General features: G+C 42.3%; 1 protein-coding gene across 11 annotated transcripts in view; it reads left to right on the top strand.

Annotated features, from left to right (window-relative positions):
* The window catches only part of LOC112260063 (RAS guanyl-releasing protein 2), an 82,210-nt gene that overhangs the window by 27,625 nt on the left and 35,605 nt on the right, over nucleotides 1-18,980 (top strand). For 10 of the 11 annotated variants that reach the window (XR_002954980.2, XR_002954978.2, XR_002954979.2 and 7 more), the window contains 4 exons: nucleotides 12,982-13,103; nucleotides 13,614-13,716; nucleotides 15,086-15,142; nucleotides 15,305-15,436. Coding sequence is in view for 8 of the 11 variants with exons in the window: in XM_024434868.2 (XP_024290636.1) it covers nucleotides 13,034-13,103; nucleotides 13,614-13,716; nucleotides 15,086-15,142; nucleotides 15,305-15,436 (362 nt within the window). In the remaining 3 variants the exon portion in view is untranslated. Of the gene's footprint in view, nucleotides 1-4,966; nucleotides 5,087-12,981; nucleotides 13,104-13,613; nucleotides 13,717-15,085; nucleotides 15,143-15,304; nucleotides 15,437-18,980 lie in introns of all 11 variants that reach the window. The other variant, XM_042328459.1, reaches the window with a different exon arrangement.

Raw genomic sequence — 18,980 nt, 5'->3', positions numbered from 1 at the left:
TCACAAAGGCAGGAAGGCAGGCAATAAGCTTAGGTCCAAAATAAGCCCATTTGAAAAGCATTGGGTTTATTTTGGACAGATTTTGCAGAGTGAAACCTCTCGCTTCGCCTCTTCCTCCCTGATCCGTCGCTGTCTTGAGATGGAAAAAACTGCCGCAATGGATTATGGTCATTGCGGGAATCCTATTTGAGTCAGAAAAGGATATTCATATAATAGGTAAGCTATAGAAAACCTTGCAGAGAGCCCGTCCAACTGACAACCTCTTACAAAAAAAGATTAACTATTGGAAGCAGGACTTAATAAGAACTGATATTGGCAGAAGATGGAAGAATGTTGGAACATAACTAATGAGATTACACTTAATGGAAATGTGTGCTTAATCCAGTATAAATTAATGTATCGAATTTGTTATACAAGAAACATAATTCACAAATTCTACAGCACAACGGCAGAGTTATGTCTGAAGTGTAAAAAAAATAATGACCCAATAATCCATGCCTTCTGGGAATGTTATAAGGTACAAAAGTTAAATACATTTTTAATTGGTCTGTCTGCATATTTCAAGACATGGGTTGGATGATACTTTTTCTCGTCAATCATCTTTAAAAAAGTATACTTGAACTGTAAATCAACCAATCCTCCGTCGTTAATGTAATGGAAATGTCAAATGCTTTATCAAACTCATTAAGTGTGTGGGCTACAGAAAGAAACAAAATGGTGCAGTTTGAGGCCATGTCAAAATGAGTTATTTTTTCCCATAAAAGGGCTTTTACAGACAGAAATACTCCTCAGTTTCATCAGCTGTCTGTGTAGCAGGTCTCAGATGATCCCACAGGTGAAGAAGCCGGATGGCGAGGTCCTGGAATGGCATGGTTCCACGTGGTCTGTGGTTGTGAGGCCGGTTGGACATACTTCCAAATGTTCTAAACCAACATTGGAGGTGGCTTAATGCCGCTTAATTACTCAACACTACAGTTTGGACTGTGTGTGTGTGTGTGTGTGTCTTTTTTAAATTTATTTTTTTAGACCTAGTCAGATTGGGGAAAGGGTTATCTGGTCCTAGATCTGCGGTTAAGGCCAAGTTCTACTACAAGCTAGGAGGGGGGGTGTATGGGGTCTGGTGCATATAGAATACTCATTAGTCTGAAGGAATGCTTCCTTACTAGGGTTCCTTTACAGCCGAGGCCCATGGATATTGACCACTAACGACATTAATCAGGCTGGGGAGAATCTATTCTCGACCAATCAATGGCAATATGTACAGATGTAGGATCTTAATTTGAGCCACTTTGCTACAGAAGGAAAATTTTCCTGCAGCAACAGGAAATGTGAATTACATAGACTGTAATTAATAAAAATAATTGTAGGGGCTTGATTACATTTTTCTTAAGGGAAAATCAACATTGAAATTTCTTAGTGAAAATGTAAAAAATTTAAACTTTCATATGGTACCACAAAGCTTGTTGGAGGTCCACACCAGAGAATGTTGACGTGAATCTGTTTTTTTAATCATACTGTCAATTCTCCATAGGAAACCTCAAAGTCATAGAAATGTAGATAATAGAATAGACATCACATTTTATTTGTCACATGCTTCGTAAACAACCGGTGTAGATTAACAGTGAAATGCTTACTTACGGGTCCTTTTTCCAACAATGCAGAATTCAATATAAAGCTCAAATTGTAATAAATTCAATTTGTGACACGGAATAAATGCACAGTGAATAATGAATAACAATTGCGAGTAAAAATAACATGGCTATATACAAGGAGTACCAGTACTGAGTTGATGTGCAGTGGTACAAGGTTCTTGAAGTAGCTATGTACATATAGGTAGGGGTAAAGAGACTCGGCAACAGGTTAGATAATAGACAGTAGCCGCAGCGTGTGTGTGGCGTTAGTGTGTGTGTTGAGGTGTAAGTGTGTGTGTGTGGGTAGAGTACAGTGTGTGCATGGAGTCGTGCAAAAAAGGGTCAATGCAGGTAGTCCGGGTAGCCTTTTGCTTGCCCCGTCGTTTCCTGTAGTCCTCGATCAGCTCCTTTTGTCTTGCTGACGTTGAGACACCACACTGTTGTCCTGGCACCACACTGCCAGGTCTCTGACCTCCTGCATATGGCCTTCCTCATCCTTATTTGGTGCTCAGTCCTAGCACCGTCGTGTCATCAGCAAACTTGATGGTGTTGTTGGAGTCGTGCGCGGCCACAGTCGTAGATTAATGGGGAGTACAGAACGGGGCAAAGCACACACCCCTGAGGGGCCCCTGTGTTGATGGTCAGGGTGGCAGATGTGTGGTTGCCTACCCTCACCGCCTATGGTGTTGAATGCTGAGCTGCAGTCAATGAACAGCATTCTTACATACGTTTTCCTTTTGTCCAGGTGGGTGTGGGCAGTGTGCAGTGCAATGGAGATTTCATCATCTGTGGATCTGTTGGGGCGATATGTGAATGGGTCCAGGGTGTCTGGGATGATTGTGTTGATGTGAGCCATGACTGTAGGTGTGAGTGCTATGAGGCAATAGTCCTTTAGGCAGGATATCTTGGCATTCTCGGCATGGGGACTATGGTGGTCTGCCTGAAACAAGTTGGTATTACAAACCGGGTCAGGGATAAGTTGAAAATGTGCTGATTATGCATCCTGGCATTCCGTCTGGCCCCACGGCCTTGTGCATGTTAACCTGTCTTACATTGGCTACGGAGAGCGAGATCACACAGTCGTCTGAAACAGCTGGTGCTTTCATGCATTTTCAGTGTTGCTTTCCTCGAAGTGAGCATAGAATGTATTTAGCTCGTCTGATAGGCTTGCATCGCTGGGCAGCTTGTGGCTGGGTTTCCCTTTGTAATCCGTGATGGTTTGCAAGCCCTGTCACATCCGTCGAGCGTCCGAGTCGGCATAGAAGGATTCGATCTTCGTCCTGTATTGATGCTTTTCCTGTTTGACGGCTCGTCGACTGTCGTACCCAGATTAGTGTCCTGCTCCTTGAAATTACCATTTAAATTCACATTTGATGGTGGGTGGACCGGCGGACATCTTTGTGGTAGTAATTAAAGTGAAAATGTAAATGTCCATTCTATGAATTCTTTCTTTGCTTGAAATGACACCCACCATGTATTCAAAATGATGCCAGGTACAACACAAAAGCCTCACATGATGTAAAATAGGTTCTAAGCTACAACCTACGTGAATATGAAAAAATCTGAGTTGAAGTTTTTTTTAGACAATTGATGTTAAAGGCATAAAAAAAACAATTTATATTTTAAAACATATATATATATATATTCATCAAATCAGGCCTGCAGCTAGCAGCAATCATCAGCAGCCACTACAGTAAACAATCGGCATCATTCACCACTCGATACCAAACGCCATGTTGTCACCCTCCCCCTGTTAGTATGCGTCTCCATCACCAGACAGTAATGGGAAAAACCAGTAAAACACTGCAGCTAATTCTCCCGGTGTTAGTGCCTCATTGCTGTAACGTTAGCAGAGCGTAAAAATGTCCTTGAGACCACTGTGTGATGTATTGTTTTGACAACATAATTTCAGCCTCCCATTTATGTATTGTTTTTGCTCTCCACGGGTTATTGTTGCCTGGAGACACGGACATGAATCCGAGGTGGGCTAGGGCTTAGTGCAGATAAGTGAGGGTTTGTGTAACTGCTCCACAACAGCAGCTCTTAGTTCGTCAGTAGCTAGGTTTCCATCCAATTGTCGACCAGATTTTCATGTGAATATTGTAAATTCCGCATAAAGAAAATATGTGCATTTTCCCACCAGTGGTGTGTTTCCACCAAATTGACTTGTTGGGGATAAAAATCATTGCGTGATGATGTAGTGCACACTTTTTAAAATATTTTTAAAAAAGTTTTCATATACCAAATAAAAATCGAAAGTTCAATGTGTTTCCATCCCATTTTCAGCTCAAGAGTTTTGTCACATACTGTTGCGTTAAATAGCAAACGTGCACGTGCGCTCTAGCCAACAGCTCGCAAATACTGTGCAGGTAGGCTAGTCTGCATGATGAGATTATTATGGGTTGTCAAACGGCTGTCAAGGATCGATCATGTCACCAGAATAAATATGTATCATATGTACATAATATGTACATATCAATATGTATTGGAAAAGAGCCTCAAGCTCTTCACCGTGTACTGTCACCTAATTTGTAAATGATTTAATCTGTAGCCTAATAAACTGCATGGATCCCGAGTCCTAATGGGAGGACCACACACCATATCACGACTCCAAGTTTACTTCAATATGGTGGTTGTGATATCAATGTTTGCGCGGTGTTTCCACTGTCAATTCTCGCAAAATGTATTTTAACAACACAAAACGATCCCACCATGTCGAACGAACAAATTCTGTCGCCATTTATAAAATTGTACCGAAATGTCCTGTTTCCATCAGTTTCTCGTTTAAAACAAATACAGTATGACTTCACTTGCATAAAAGCTGTGGATGGAAATGTGGTTACTGAGGGAATATAGTAGAGGTATCAGACTGCCAGACAGCCAGGTTGGACCCCCCCTCCCCTCCCATCGCACCCCGATTAATCCGCCCAGTCAATAGTCCTTGCCCCTGTCACCAGGCAACGGGCAGATGACTCCAAAGCCATTGCGGTCGGGAGCGTCACCTGAAACACTCCTTCCACCCAGAGCTAGAGCACTGCAGGATGCCAAAGAGAAGGAGAGAGTGAGTGCCAAAGAGAAGGGAGATCGTTAAGAATAAAAACTCCATAGATTATCCATAGACAATGGGGTGTGAGAGAGAACAAAAGGGGATGATGGAGGAACTGTCACCTGGGTGATGAATGAATGGTGGGACGTCACCCATTTGTCACGGTGACACCAGTCTGTCACCAACCAGCAGGCACACTTTGTGCCACGGGGCCAGACCAACGGGCAGGGCAAACAATGGCAGGCACAGTGGCACTGATGAGTTGTGTGTGTGTGTTTGTTTATTTCAGTGATAAGGGAGGATGGACCCATCGTCTCTATATTGTGTGGTTGAAGGACCAGTGGAACAGTGAGGTCAGAGTGAAGAGCTATTCAGAAGAGGACAGGTCCTTCTCTCTATGGAGAGGCTGGTTGGTGGAGAACTTGGTGGCATTCCAAGTTGTCATCTGTGCATTCATGCTGTGCAGATACAGTTGAAGTCGGAAGTTCACATACACCTTAGCCAAATACATTTAAACTCAGTTTTTCACAATTCCTGACATTTAATCCTAGTAACAATTCAGGTCAATTTAGGTCAGTTAGGATCACCACTTTATTTTAAGAATGTGACATGTCAGAATAGGAGTAGAGTGATTTATTTAGGCTTTTATTTCTTTCATCACATTCCCAGTGGGTCAGAAGTTTACATATACTCAATTAGTATTTGGTAGCATTGCCTTTAAATTGTTTAACTTGAGTCAAACGTTTTGGCTAGCCTTCCACAATCTTACCACAAAAAAATGGGTGAATTTAGGCCCATTCCTCCTGACTGAGCTGGTGTAACTGAGTCAGCTTTTTAGGCCTCCTTGCTCGCACACGCTTTTTTTTGTCTACAAATGTTCCATATGATTGAGGTCAGGGCTTTGTTATGTCCACTCCAATACATTGACATTGTTGTCCTTAAGCCATTTTGCCACAACTTTGGAAGTATGCTTGGGTTCATTGTCCATTTGGAAGACCCATTTGCGAACAAGCTTTAACTTTCTGACTGATGTCTTGAGATGTTGCTTCAATATATCCACATAATGTTCCTCCCCCATGATGCCATCTATTTTGTGAATTGCACCAGTCCCTCCTGCAGCAAAGCACCTCCACAACATGATGCTGCCACCCCCGTGCTTCACGGTTGGGATGGTGTTCTTCGGCTTGCAACATAATGATGGTCATTATGGCCAAACAGTTGTATTTTTGTTTCATCAGACCAGAGGACATTTTCCCAAAAAGTACGATCTTTGTCCCCCATGCGCAGTTGCAACCCGTAATCTGGCTTTTTTTATGGCGGTTTTGGAGCAGCGGCTGCACTTTTTGCACCAAAGTATGTTAAACTCTAGGAGACAGAACGCTTCTCCTTCCTGAGCGGTATGACGGCTGCGTGGTCCCATGGTGTTTATACTTGCGTACTAGTGTTTGTACAGATGAACGTGGTACCTTCAGGCGTTTGGAAATTGCTCCCAATGATGAACCAGACTTGTGGAGGTCTAAAAATGTTTCTCTGAGGTCTTGGCTGATTTCTTTTGATTTTCCCATGATGTCAATTATTTTCCCATATGTCAATTAGCCTATCAGAAGCTTCTAAAGCCATGACATAATTTTCTGGAATTTTCCATGCTGTTTAAAGGCACAGTCAACTTAGTGTATGTCAACTTCTGACCCATTGGAATTGTGAAATAATTAATCTGAAAACAATTGTTGGAAAAGTTGCTTGTGTCATGCACAAAGTAGATGTCCTAACCGACTTGCCAAAACTAGATTGATTGGATTGATTGAAATACTAGTTTTAATGACTCCAACCTAAGTGTATGTAATCTTCCGACTTCAACTGTATCAGATGTCACAATGTTTGGAAAACTCTTGGTAGATCCAAATCCTGGTTATTGGTTGGTTGAGAAATTAATTATGTTGTAGCAATGTTCTAAGATGCCCTTGCAGTGTGACTGCGAAATAGACAACCGGGAACGTTGATCTCCTCACAAGATCAGACTGTGTTGAAAAGAACAAGGCTCCAAACATGGAAGAACAGGGAAGTGAAACGTGTGGTACCACACATTTGGAGACCACTTCTGTTCTTTTTACACTATTTGTAAATAAAGCCCACTCTGGCATATTTCTGTGGTATTTTCTAGCTTCCTCAATTTAGCACACTTTTTGACAGTTTATTTTCAACTACTCAAGGACAGCTGTACTGAAACGTGATTTACTTAACTCAGACAAGGGAAAGTTTGATCGGATGCAGTATTTGTTAGCTGTAAAACAGATTTGAGAGAACAACACATGACTGTATTGAATGACGTGGTGAAACCTTGAGGATGTCTTCAGGTTACAGATTCATGTTTGTCAGTAGCTAGGTTTCTATCCAGTCGGTGACATTTTCATTCTAATATTCAAAAAATCCGAATATAAACAATATTCACATTTTCCTACCAGAGATGTTTACATCAAATTGACTTGTTACAGATACAAGGCTGTGCACATTAAAAAAACATTTTACGGTTATTAAATTCCCATGTACATGGACACGACCCAGTCGTTCGTTCTAAATGTTCCATTGCCATACCGACTGGCAACGTTCTCACCCCTTGCTTGCTAGCTAGCCAACTACGGCGAACTTAGTCACGTCCAAAAAGTGCAGCCAGAATAACAGCAAAGTAGTGACATTTTTATTTGGATACATCCATAGCAATGAGCTAATGAGGCAGGATTTTTGCCTGGCGTAGAAAATGTGCTCACTCGTCAGGACACTGTCGTTCAGAGGAGCTCGTTCAGAGGAGCTCGTTCAGAGGAGCTCGTTCAGAGGAGCTCGTTCAGAGGAGCTCGTTCAGAGGAGCTCGTTCAGAGGAGCTCGTTCAGAGGAGCTCGTTCAGAGGAGCTCGTTCACTCGTTCAGAGGAGCTCGTTCAGAGGAGTTCAGAGGAGCTCGTTCAGAGGAGCTCGTTCAGAGGAGCTCGTTCAGAGGAGCTCGTTCAGAGGACCACAGCTACAGTAACACAATCACGTCAAACTGAATCCAGGATTAGACGCGCCCGTTGTGTACTGTATCTGTGCACTGACATTTCTCGCACAATTAATTTGACCAACACTAAAAGATCCTGCCTTGTCTCGTGGATTTTGATTAGTCAACATTTTTGTAAAGTTTATCAAAAAACTTCTGTTTCCATCAGGCCTGTCATTACATTTTTTTTTTATCCGACATGTACAGTACTTTGTCATAAACCAGGTTTCCATCCAACCTTGTTATCTGAGCAGAGTATATTGTCTGGTCTTATTGTGTTCATATGGAGATGGTACTGGGCTTACTGTATGACAGCTGGGCTCTTTCATACTGATCTTACTGACTGATGGTGAGTGGCTTTAGAGGTCCTCTTCCTCTTTTGTTCTCCCTTTTTCTCCCCATCGATCTCTCCTTTTTCTCATTCCTCTCTCGCTCTTTCTCAGTCTCTCTCTCGCTTCCCCGTGTGTGTGTGTGTGTGTTTCAGACTGCTGGTGAAGCCTGTAATTGAGCGTGTCCACCCACCGCTCTGCAGCAGAATCAGCCAGGGGAAGAAAGCTTCTTTCTTTTGTGACACGCACACTTTTGCTGCAGTGCCTCTCTCTCCATTCCCACGCAACCAACCACCAAAGACCACCCTTCTGGCTGGTGCAGCCTAGAGTCCTAACACACACACACACACACCCTATTCCTCTATCTCTACTCCTCTAATGCAGTAGAGACCTAATGCACATACTTGTATACTTACAACATCTAAAAACAATCCAACCTGGGGGCTAATGTGAATTTTGTGGCAGTTTCACAGTCACCTAATAGTAAGTGGAGGAGGAGCATATGCTGTAACCTCTGAGTTCTCCACTGTTCTCAATGACCGTTTAGTTGCTAATGGCATGTTTTATCTCCTGACTGGTGACAAACCATAATCTACATCGCAAGTTGTAATTCACTGTGGCATAAATATGACAACAGTGTTATTTTGCATACAACCTTCCCACATCTTTCTGGGGATGGTTGCAGGATAGTTGCTTGGCTTTGGAACATTTCTTAGCACATTTAAAGGCACTTGACAAAAATGTTATTTTCTTGGTATCTCATTACTTTAACCGAGCGTTTCCTAAAAGTTCTAACGTGGTTACGTGTCATTTCAACTTTAGTAAATGTTCTGTGAATGTTCTCCAACTGGTTGGACATTGGGAATGTTCTCAAATAGTTCAGAGATCATTAAGGAACAATGTTCTTCTGTGGGAATTTCAGTGCTTCAGCGTAATGTTTGAAACAACAGGTTTCCTCATGGTTCTATTTAAAGTCATGTTCTCATTGTTCAGAGAACGTTAAACAACATTCTTCTGTGGAAATTTCATTACTTCCACAGAACATTTCACACAACTACATTCTGGGAATGTTCCAAAAAAAAGGTGTGACTTAAGCGATGTTCTCAGAATCTGGTTCTCTTATATCAGTTCTTGACAATATTCTGGGAGTATTCCGTTCTCAGAACTTAACATAAAAAAAACATAACTTTAACATTCAAAGAATGTTATTTAAAAACCTATACAGTGCATTCGGAAAGTATTCAGACCCCTTGACTTTTTCCACATTGTTATGTTACAGCCTTATTCTAAAATGAATTAAATAGTTTCCCCACCCTCATCAATCTACACACAATACCCAATAATGACAAAGCAAAAACATGTTTTTGGAAATGTTTGCAAGTATATAAAAAAAACAACTGATCACATTTACATAAGTATTCAGACCCTTTACTCAGTACTTTGTTGAAGCACCTTTGGCAATGATACAGCCTCAAGTCTAAGGTATGACGCTACAAGCTTGGCACACCTGTATTCGGGGAGTTTCTCCCATTCTTCTATGCAGATACTCTCAAGCTCTGTCAGGTTGGATGGGGAGTGTCACTGCACAGCTATTTTCAGGTCTCTCCAGAGATGTTAGATCGGGTGCAAATCCGGACTATGGCTGGGCCACTCAAGGACATTCGGAGACTTGCCCCGAAGCCACTTCTGTGTTGTCTTGGCTGTGTGCTTAGGGTCATTGTCCTGTTGGAAGGTGAACCTTCGCCCCAGTCTGTGGTCCTGAGCGCTCTGGAGCAGGTTTTCATCAAGGAGCTCTCTGTACGTTGCGCCGTTCATCTTTCCCTTGATCCTGACTACTCTCCCAGTCGCTGCAGAGATGGGAAAACTTCCAGAAGGACAACCATCTCCACAGAGGAACTCTGGAGCTCTGTCTAAGTTACCATCGTGTTCTTGGTCACCTCCCTGACCAAGGCCCTTCTCCCCCGATATCTCAGTTTGGATGGGCTGCCAGCTCTAGAAAGAGTCTTGGTGGTTCCGAACTTCTTCCATTTAAGAATGATGGAGGCCACTCTATTTTTTTGGGACCGTCAATGCTGCAGAAATGTTTTGGTACCCTTCCCCAGATCTGTGCCTCCAGTCTCGGAGATCTACGGACAATTCCATCAACCTCATGGCTTAGTTTAGCCATGCTGGTTAAGTGCCTTATATTCAAAATAAATCACAAACAGGCTCACCAGCAAAGCACCATCACACCTTCTCCTCCATGCTTCACGGTGAGAACCACACATGCAGAGATCATCCGTTCACCTTCTCTACGTCACAAAGGTTGGAACCGAGAATCTCAAATTTGGAGTCTTCAGACGAAAGGACCGATTTTTTTCACAAGTCTAATGTCCATTGCTCGTGTTTCTTGGCCCAAGCAAATGTTTTCTTATTGGTGTTCTTTAGTAGTGGTTTCTTTGCAGAAATTCAACCATGAAGTCTTGACTCACACAGTCTCCTCTGAACAGTTGATGTTGAGAAGTCTGTTACTTGAACTCTGAAGCATTTATTTGGGCTGCATTCTGAGGTGCATTTTAATTGCTGCTTTCTGAGGCTGGTAACTCTAATGAACTTATCCTCTGCAGCAGGGGTAACTCGGGGCCTTCCTTTCCTGTGGCGGTCCTCATGAGAGCCAGTTTCATCAGCGCAAAGCTGCAAGGAAAACGCAGTGCTCCATTGGAAATGGATGTACTTCTGGTGTACCAAAATCCAACTCGCTGTCGGTGTGATCGAGGCATTTAGGTTAGATACACACAGACCGCATGAGAGGGGAATGTACATAAAACAATGATGGGAGGGACGGAGGCAGTTCGTGAAATGATGCCTTATCTACTTTGAAGAACTCGTGAAATGTTTTTGTCAGACAGCTCTGCAACGTACTTAGGCAGGCTAGCTAAATAGAATGACCAAAGACAGTAAATTATGGGGAGCAGATACTGTTACACGATGAGACGATGACTTTAAAGAATTTAAAAAAGAATAAAGTAATCAAATAAAAAAATAATGTAATTATATACACAACTGAAATATTTTATTTCATAGTAATTTATTTTTTAAAATTGATGTCTACCCATTGGGGACCTGACAGACAATGGACTATTTTAATTGTTTTGGTAATTGAATGTTCACCATTTTTGGCTTTGTAGAGTTAAAAAAAATGGAAATTCCAATCATTGTAATGCCATTTATATCATAATGTATTAATTTGATTTATTATCGAAAACGTGGCAATTTTTTGATAGTCGAACTGTAACGGAACCGACCTTTAAAAAACGCTAATCGCTCAGCACTACTGTGGTGCCACGAGTGTGTGTTCAGCATGCATGTGTGTGTGTATAGGGAGGGTGGGCATGAGGATGTGTTGCCATGGCACCCCGCTGAGCAGTACCTCACTAAAATAGCATACTAAGAAAAAAAACAGGATAACAGTCTATTTTTAATGTGGAACCACAGGGTGAGACTATTGACATACCTTGTATTATTTCCCGTGGAAGAAAAACTGCGTTGCATGGCTGTTTTTAATTAATGACTACAGAGTTTTTTTCAGGAAGTGAAAAGTTGAGGTTTCTGGGCGAAAGGGGGTTATTGAGACACTGACTGTAGTGTCAGCTGTGTCTGATGGGTTTCTCAGTAATTTTCTATCATGTCGTGTCCCTAAAAAACTCCAATGAGGTTCCTTGTACGTACTATACAAGACACATGATGTACAGTTGAAGTCGGAAGTTTACATACACAGGTTGGAGTCATTAAAACTCGTTTTTCAACCACTCCATAAATTTCTTGTTAACAAACTATAGTTTTGGCCAGTCGGTTAGGACATCTACTTTGTGCATGACACAAGTACATTTTCCAACAATTGTTTACAGACCGATTATTTCACTTATAATTCACTGTATCACAATTCCAGTGGGTGAGGCAACATCTCAAGACATCAGTCAGGAAGTTAAAGCTTGGTCGCATATTGGTCTTCCGAATGTACAATGACCCCAAGCATACTTCCAAAGTTGTGGCAAAATGGCTTAAGGGCAACAAAGTCCAGGCATTGGAGTGGCCATCAAAAAAGCCCTGACCTCAATCCAATAGAACATTTGTGGGCAGAACTGAATAAGTGTGTGCGAGCAAGGAGGCCTACAAACCTGACTCAGTTACACCAGCTCTGTCAGGAGGAATGGGCCAAAATTCACCCAATTTAATGTGGGAAGATTGTGTAAGGCTACCCAAAACGTTTAACACAGGTTAAACAATTTAAATGCAATGCTACCAAATACTAATTGAGTGTATGTAAACTTCTGACCCACTGGGAATGTGACGAAAGAAATAAAAGCTGAAATAAATAATTTTCTACTATTATTCTGACATTTCACATTCTTAAAATATAGTGGTGATCCTAACAGACCTAAGATGGGGAATCTTTACTTGGATTAAATGTCAGGAATTATGAAAAACTGAGTTAAATGTATTTGGCTGAGGTGCATGTAAACTTCCGACTTCAACTGTATATCTGGGTATTGGGTCACATATACTGCACTTGCTACGAATGCTGGTCTTATCAGAATAGTGACATTAACCATTGTAGTTATGTCACCTGATCTGACATATTAGTTATATATCACTTGCGGAAGGTGGTTTGCTGCAGTATGCTGTTTTGAAATGTAACCCAACTGCAACCCACCAGTATCCAGACATGTTATTGTTCTAATTCCATTGTTAGATTTTTGTCAACATTTCCTTTATACGTCCTGGATATCTTGCATCACAGGATCCGAGCAACATAACAGACTATTACTGGCAACCATTCAAACCATGCAGCAATGCTTTCTTTTTCTTACTAGGCCACGCTCTCATCTTTATGTACAGGAGTAGAATTCCTTGGGTGAATTTTTTTTGTCTCTGTGCAACTCCTTTTTCCTTCTCTTTTTTGTGCTCAGGAGTGTCACTGAAGTGGGAAGACTGGGAAAACGAGAGGACTAGAGGAGAAAGATGGAGCCCATATCTTTAGATGGGGCTGCAACGGTGGAGGAGCTGGTGGAAGCGTGCATCCAAGCCTTCGGTCAGTCTCTTTATTTACCTACGAGCACTCAAATATACCTGCTACTCAATGTCGAAATTAGGGCTCTCGAACCCTGTTCCTGGAGAGCTACACTCCTTTTAGGTTTTTGCTCCAACCCTAATCTAGCGCACCCGATTCTAATAATAATCAGTTGGTTGGTAAGATTAACCAGATTAAACTGAGGTTGGTGTGACAACCTACATGAGGCTCTCTAGCAACAGGGTTTGAGGGGCCTGGTCTGAGTAAACAACCCAATCCTTTTTGCGTTCACAATAACATTTTATTTCCAGGAACGGATTGCAAGGAGAAGAACGTTTCTAGGAATAGATGGCAATTTCCCATATGTCCATGCGCCACCATAAATGGCCAACGTTGTCAGTCTCAAATCAACAGGAATTGGTTGTCTTATTTGCAGAAACACTTCAGTCGTTTTTTGGCCGACTGCTCTTTCTGTGTAAAGGGACACAAAAAGGGCTGTTGTGTGACGAGAGTGCGTCTGTCCTCTTTCAGATGAGAAGGGCACTTTGAAGGACCCCACCGTAGTGCGCATGTTCCTCATGATGCACCCGTGGTACCTCCCGTCCACCGACATGGCTAAGAAACTACTGCTCAAGTATCCTTCGTCATCAGGCACCTGCTTATGGCTTATCAGGTGCTGACAGCTACTGTAAGAACAACACATATACTCTTTAACCCTAAAAGCACCCACAAGCACAGAGTACACCAAACATTAAGAACACCTTCTTAATATTGAGTTGCACCGGCTCCCTTTGGACAGAACAGCCTCAATTCGTCGGGGCGTGGACTCTACGAGGTGTCGAAATGCGTTCCACAGGGACGCTGGCCCATGTTGACTCCAATGCTTCCCACAGTTGTCTGGTTGTCCTATGGATGGTGGACCATTTTTGGTACACACAGGAAACTGTTGAGCGTGGAAAACTGTTGAGCGTGACATCAATAAGAGATCATAGCTTTCACCTGGATTCACCTGGTTATCTGTCATAGAAAGAGCAAGTGCTCATAATGCTTTGTGTACTCAGTGTATTTTTTTGTTTAAATGCACCAAGTGTCATTTTTGGTAAAGAATTACAAACAGGAACACTTTGTATTTGTTAACCTTTTATAACACAAGAAAATGGTTTGAATCCCCCAAAATCAGCATATATTTTAAAATGTTCACACGTTATAGTGAAATTGTAGGTTTCAAAATAAATGTTTTTATATGTTTTTTTCATCCTTAGCCTCTTGTTATGGATATTTATCCGTTATTCATTCAAATGTTGTGTTTCTGTGATTCTCGGAGGCTGAGAAATTGGCAATAGAGCTAATCTGAGCGAATAAGATGGCCACCGATATGGCCGTTCTTCTATGCAAAATGTGCAACTGTGCCATCAGACTTTTGGCTCTAACTTTGGAATGCTCTGGGCTATCGACTCAGTTTCAATTGCTTCTGAAAGATGAGACTCCCAACTTGCTATATAGGTATTGACTGATAATTTTTTTAGTTATAGTGTCTGTCCCCCCAACATCTGGGGTGGTTCCATATCTATCTTTTCAGGGTACATACATCAACCTCTGTGCCATATTTGGTGCTTTTATCACAAAGTTTACAATTGAGTCCACATGTTCAGCTTAGCTGTGTATACCACTAGTACACAAAAGAGATTTTATTTTTCATTCTTCTATTTGCGTAACAATTGTGGTCCAATTTTTTTTTTGTTTGTTTGTCTGTATCTAGTTGCTTGATAAAGTTCTACAATTTCTGAAGGATCTTTATACCCCCTTGGAGTCAAAATGAACCCCCGTTGGTGCTTTCAGGGCTAAGGTGTGAGCGAATGGAATGGAAAGGTGTAAGTTGGATGGAATATTCCCAGCGTGCAAAACTGGTTGCAATGAAGTGTTTTGTGACGCCACGTCTGATTGTTAGAGGATGTTTCTGAAATGTCCGTGTAGATGTTTTATGTACCTTGACAGTCGATCAGATCGCAGGAGGAGAGCTGTTCTGCTGAACGCAGGACAAGAATCTGCCACCTGGTGAAGTAAGACACATTTGTAATTGACTTTTGTTATTTGCTTGTGGATGTCTCTTTATTGCTTTATCACTCACTTTGTCTCGGTTTCTCTCTTTCTCTTTCTTTCCCTCACTACCTCTTTCTCTCTCCCTCTCCTTCCGCTCTAACTCTTTCTCCCCTCCAATCTAGGTACTGGATTTCGGAGTTCCCGGCAGAGTTCAATCTGAACCCAGAACTGGCAGAGCAGATTAAAGACCTCAAGGACCTATTGACCACTGAGGGGAACGAGCGCCAGAGTCAGCTCATTGACATCGACAGTGTGTAAGTGTCCCTCTTCAACAGTGATTTCTCCCTCCAACAGCCTCCACTGGTGTGACTGTCCCTATTCTACACTACAGTGTGTAGTCGGTGTGTCCTTGGCTGCATTGTGTATGTGTTCATTTGCCGTCCAAATTGGTCACATACACATGATTAGCAGATGTTATTGCGGATGTAGTGAAATGTTTGTGCTTCTAGCTCCGACAGTGCAGTAATATCTAACAAATTACACAACATATACCCAATACACACATCTCAGTAGGAATGAATTAAGACTATATACATATGGATGAGCAATGTCCGAGCGGAACGGACTAAGATGCAGTAGAATGGTATAGAAAACAGTATATACATATGAGATGAGTAATGCCAGATTTGTAAACATTATTAAAGTGACTAGTGTTCCATTCCTTAAAGTGGCCAGTGATTTCTAGTCTATGCCTGTAGGCAGCCGCCTCTGTGCTAGTGATGGCTGATTAACAGTCTGATGGCCTTGAGATAGAAGCTGTTTTTCAGTCTCTCGGTCCCAGCTTTGATGCACCTGTACTGACCTCACCTTCTGGATGATAGTGGGGTGAACAGGCAGTGGTTCGGGTGGTTGATGTCTTTGATCTTTTTGGCCTTCCTGTGACATCGGGTGCTGTAGGTGTCCTGGAGGGCAGGTAGTTTGCCCCTGGTAATGTGATGTGCAGACCGCACCACCCTACGAAGAGCCTTGCGGGCGGTGCAGTTGTCGTACCAGGCGGTGATACAGCACGACAGGACGCTTTCAATTGTGCATCTGTAAAAACTTGAGGGGTTTAAGTGACAAACCAAATTTCTTTAGCTTCCTGAGGTTGACGAGGCTCTGTTGTGCTTTCTTCACCACACTGTCTGTGTGGGTGGTCCATTTCAGTTTGTCAGTGATGTGTAAGCAAGCCTACTACTGTTGTGTCGTCTGCAAACTTGATGATTGAGTTGGAGGCGTGCTTGGCCACACAGTCATGGGTGATCGGGGAGTACAGGAAAGGGCTGAGAACGCACCTTTGTTGGGCCCCAGTGTTTAGGATCAGCGGACAGGAGGTGATGTTTCCTACCATCACCACCTGGGGGCAGCCCGTCTGGAAGTCCAGGTCCCAGTTTCACAGGGCGGGGCGGTAAGCAAATTGAGGGTGGTCTAGGGTGGCAAGTAAGAAAATGATATGATCCTTGACTAGTCTCTCAAAGCACTTCATGATAACAATTGAGTGCTATAGTCATTAAGTGATAGTCATTAAGTTCAGTTACTTTTGCCTTGGGTACAGGAACAATGGTGGCCATCTTGAAGCATGTGGAGGCGGCACACTGGGATAGGGAGAGATCGAATATGCCCGTAAACAAACCAGCCAGCTGGTCTGCGCGTGCTCTGAGGACGCGGCTAGGGATGCCGTCTGGGCCGACAGCCCTGCGAGGCATAACACGCTTAAATGTTTTACTCACGTCGGCCACGGAGAAGGACCGCCCACAGTCCTTGGTAGCGGGCCGCATCTGTGGCACTGTGTTATCCTCAGCTTTTTGTGTCTCCACGCTGCCTTACATGGCTCATTCTTAGGCCCGAGGCTGGGACCTTGTGACAGAGCTCCTAAATGACCCGTCCTATTTCCTTTGTCAGTCTGTCTGACCCTGGTCTCGCTAGTGGGTTGTTTTATACAGCACTTTCCTGGGACAGTGGAGTTTCATAAATGTCTGTTTTTATTTTATTGCATCTTCTATACTGTCTTCTTCCCTCCGCTCCACATCCATCACAGTCGTAGTTTCAGGCCCCGATTGTAGAGACTGAGGCAGCATGCTGTATTTTGTTAGCCTGGAATGCAAACTGAATATCTCTCTTTCACATTTGACAAACATATTGAAACAGAGCAATTTTCAGTTTGGATTCCAGGTTTCTGTTTTATACAGTGCTTTGCAAAAGTATTCAGACCCTTTGGGTTTCTTTACATTGTATTGTTACAAAGTAGGCTTAAAATCAATTTAATTGTCCTTTTTTTGTCAACAATATACACAAAATATATATATATTTTTTAAGATGAATATAAAATGACAAAAATATATAGTCATTGTCTAAGTATTCAGCCCTTTTTTTAGTCAAGCCTAAATTAGTTCAGGAGTTAAATTTGGCTTAACAAATCACATAAAAAGTTACATGGACTCACTCTGTGTGAAATAAGGTTTTTTTAAATGACATGATTTTTAAATTACTAACCCTTCCTCTGGCCCCATACATACAACATTTGTATGGTCCCTCAGTCAAGTATTGAATTTTAAGCACAGATTCAACTCCAAAGACCAGGGAGATTTTCAAAAGCCTCTTAAAAAAAGGGCAGTGATTGGTAGATGGGTAACCAAAACAAATCAGACATTGAATATCTCTTTAAGTATGGTCTAGTACATTGTGTATTGAACCACACAGACACGTCAAAGATACAGCCGTCCTTCTGAACTGAGCCACAGGGCAAGAATGAAACTGCTCAGGAAGGCCCGTTGTTGATTTTTAAACGGCTACAGAGTTCAATTGCTGTGATGGGAGAGAACGACGGATGAATCAATATTGTAGTGACTGTACAGTGAAAGAACACAAATATACAAAATATAAATATTCCAAAACATGCATCTTGTATGTAACAATTCACTAAAGTAATACTGGAAAAAAAACATGGCAAAATACACTTTTTGGCCTACGTTTGGGGCAAATCCAACTCAACGCATCACAGAGTAACTGCATGGTGGTGGCTGCGTCATGGTATGGGTATGCTTGACATCGGCAAATACTGGGGAGTTTTTCAGGATAAAAAAACAACCTGGTTCAGTCTGCTTTATACCAGACACTGGAAGACGAATGCACCTTTCAGCAGGATAATAGCCTACAACACAAGGCCAAATCTACATTGGAGTTGCTGACCAAGAAGACTGTGAATGTTCCTGAGTGGCCAAGTTACGGTGTTGTCTTAAATCTGCTTGCAAATCTATGGCAAGGCTTCAACATTGCTGTCTAGCCATGATCCCCAACATCTTGATAGAGCTTGAAGAATTTTGAAAAGAATGATAGGCAAATATTGTACAACCCAGGTGTGCGAAGTTCTTAGCGACCCACAGCTGTAATTGCTGTCAAGTTGTTTTATAACTCAGGGAAGGGAACACTAATGCAACGACTATTGTATTTATATATTTTTTTAATATTCGTTAAAAAAAACTAAATTTTTCTTCCACTTTGACATCTAGAGTATTTTGTGTAAATTTGTTGACAAAAAAAATTCTAATCCCACTTTGTAACACAAAATGTGAAGAAATATGGGTTGCAGCCCCCCCTTTTGCCCTCAACCCGCCTTAGTTCGTCGGGGCATGGACTATACAAAATGTTGAAAGCGTTCCACAGGGATGCTGGCCCATGTTGACTCCAAAGCTCACCCAGTGTTGTCCTATGGGTGGTGGACCATTCTTGATGCACACGGGAAACTGTTGAGTGTGAGTTTCCAGAAGCTTTGCAGTTCTAGACACACTCCAACCGGTGCGCCTGGCACCTACTACCACA

This window comes from Oncorhynchus tshawytscha, linkage group LG10, assembly GCF_018296145.1.
Source record: "Oncorhynchus tshawytscha isolate Ot180627B linkage group LG10, Otsh_v2.0, whole genome shotgun sequence".
Taxonomy (NCBI): domain Eukaryota; kingdom Metazoa; phylum Chordata; class Actinopteri; order Salmoniformes; family Salmonidae; genus Oncorhynchus; species Oncorhynchus tshawytscha.
This window is presented reverse-complemented; position numbering and strand designations above follow the sequence as displayed.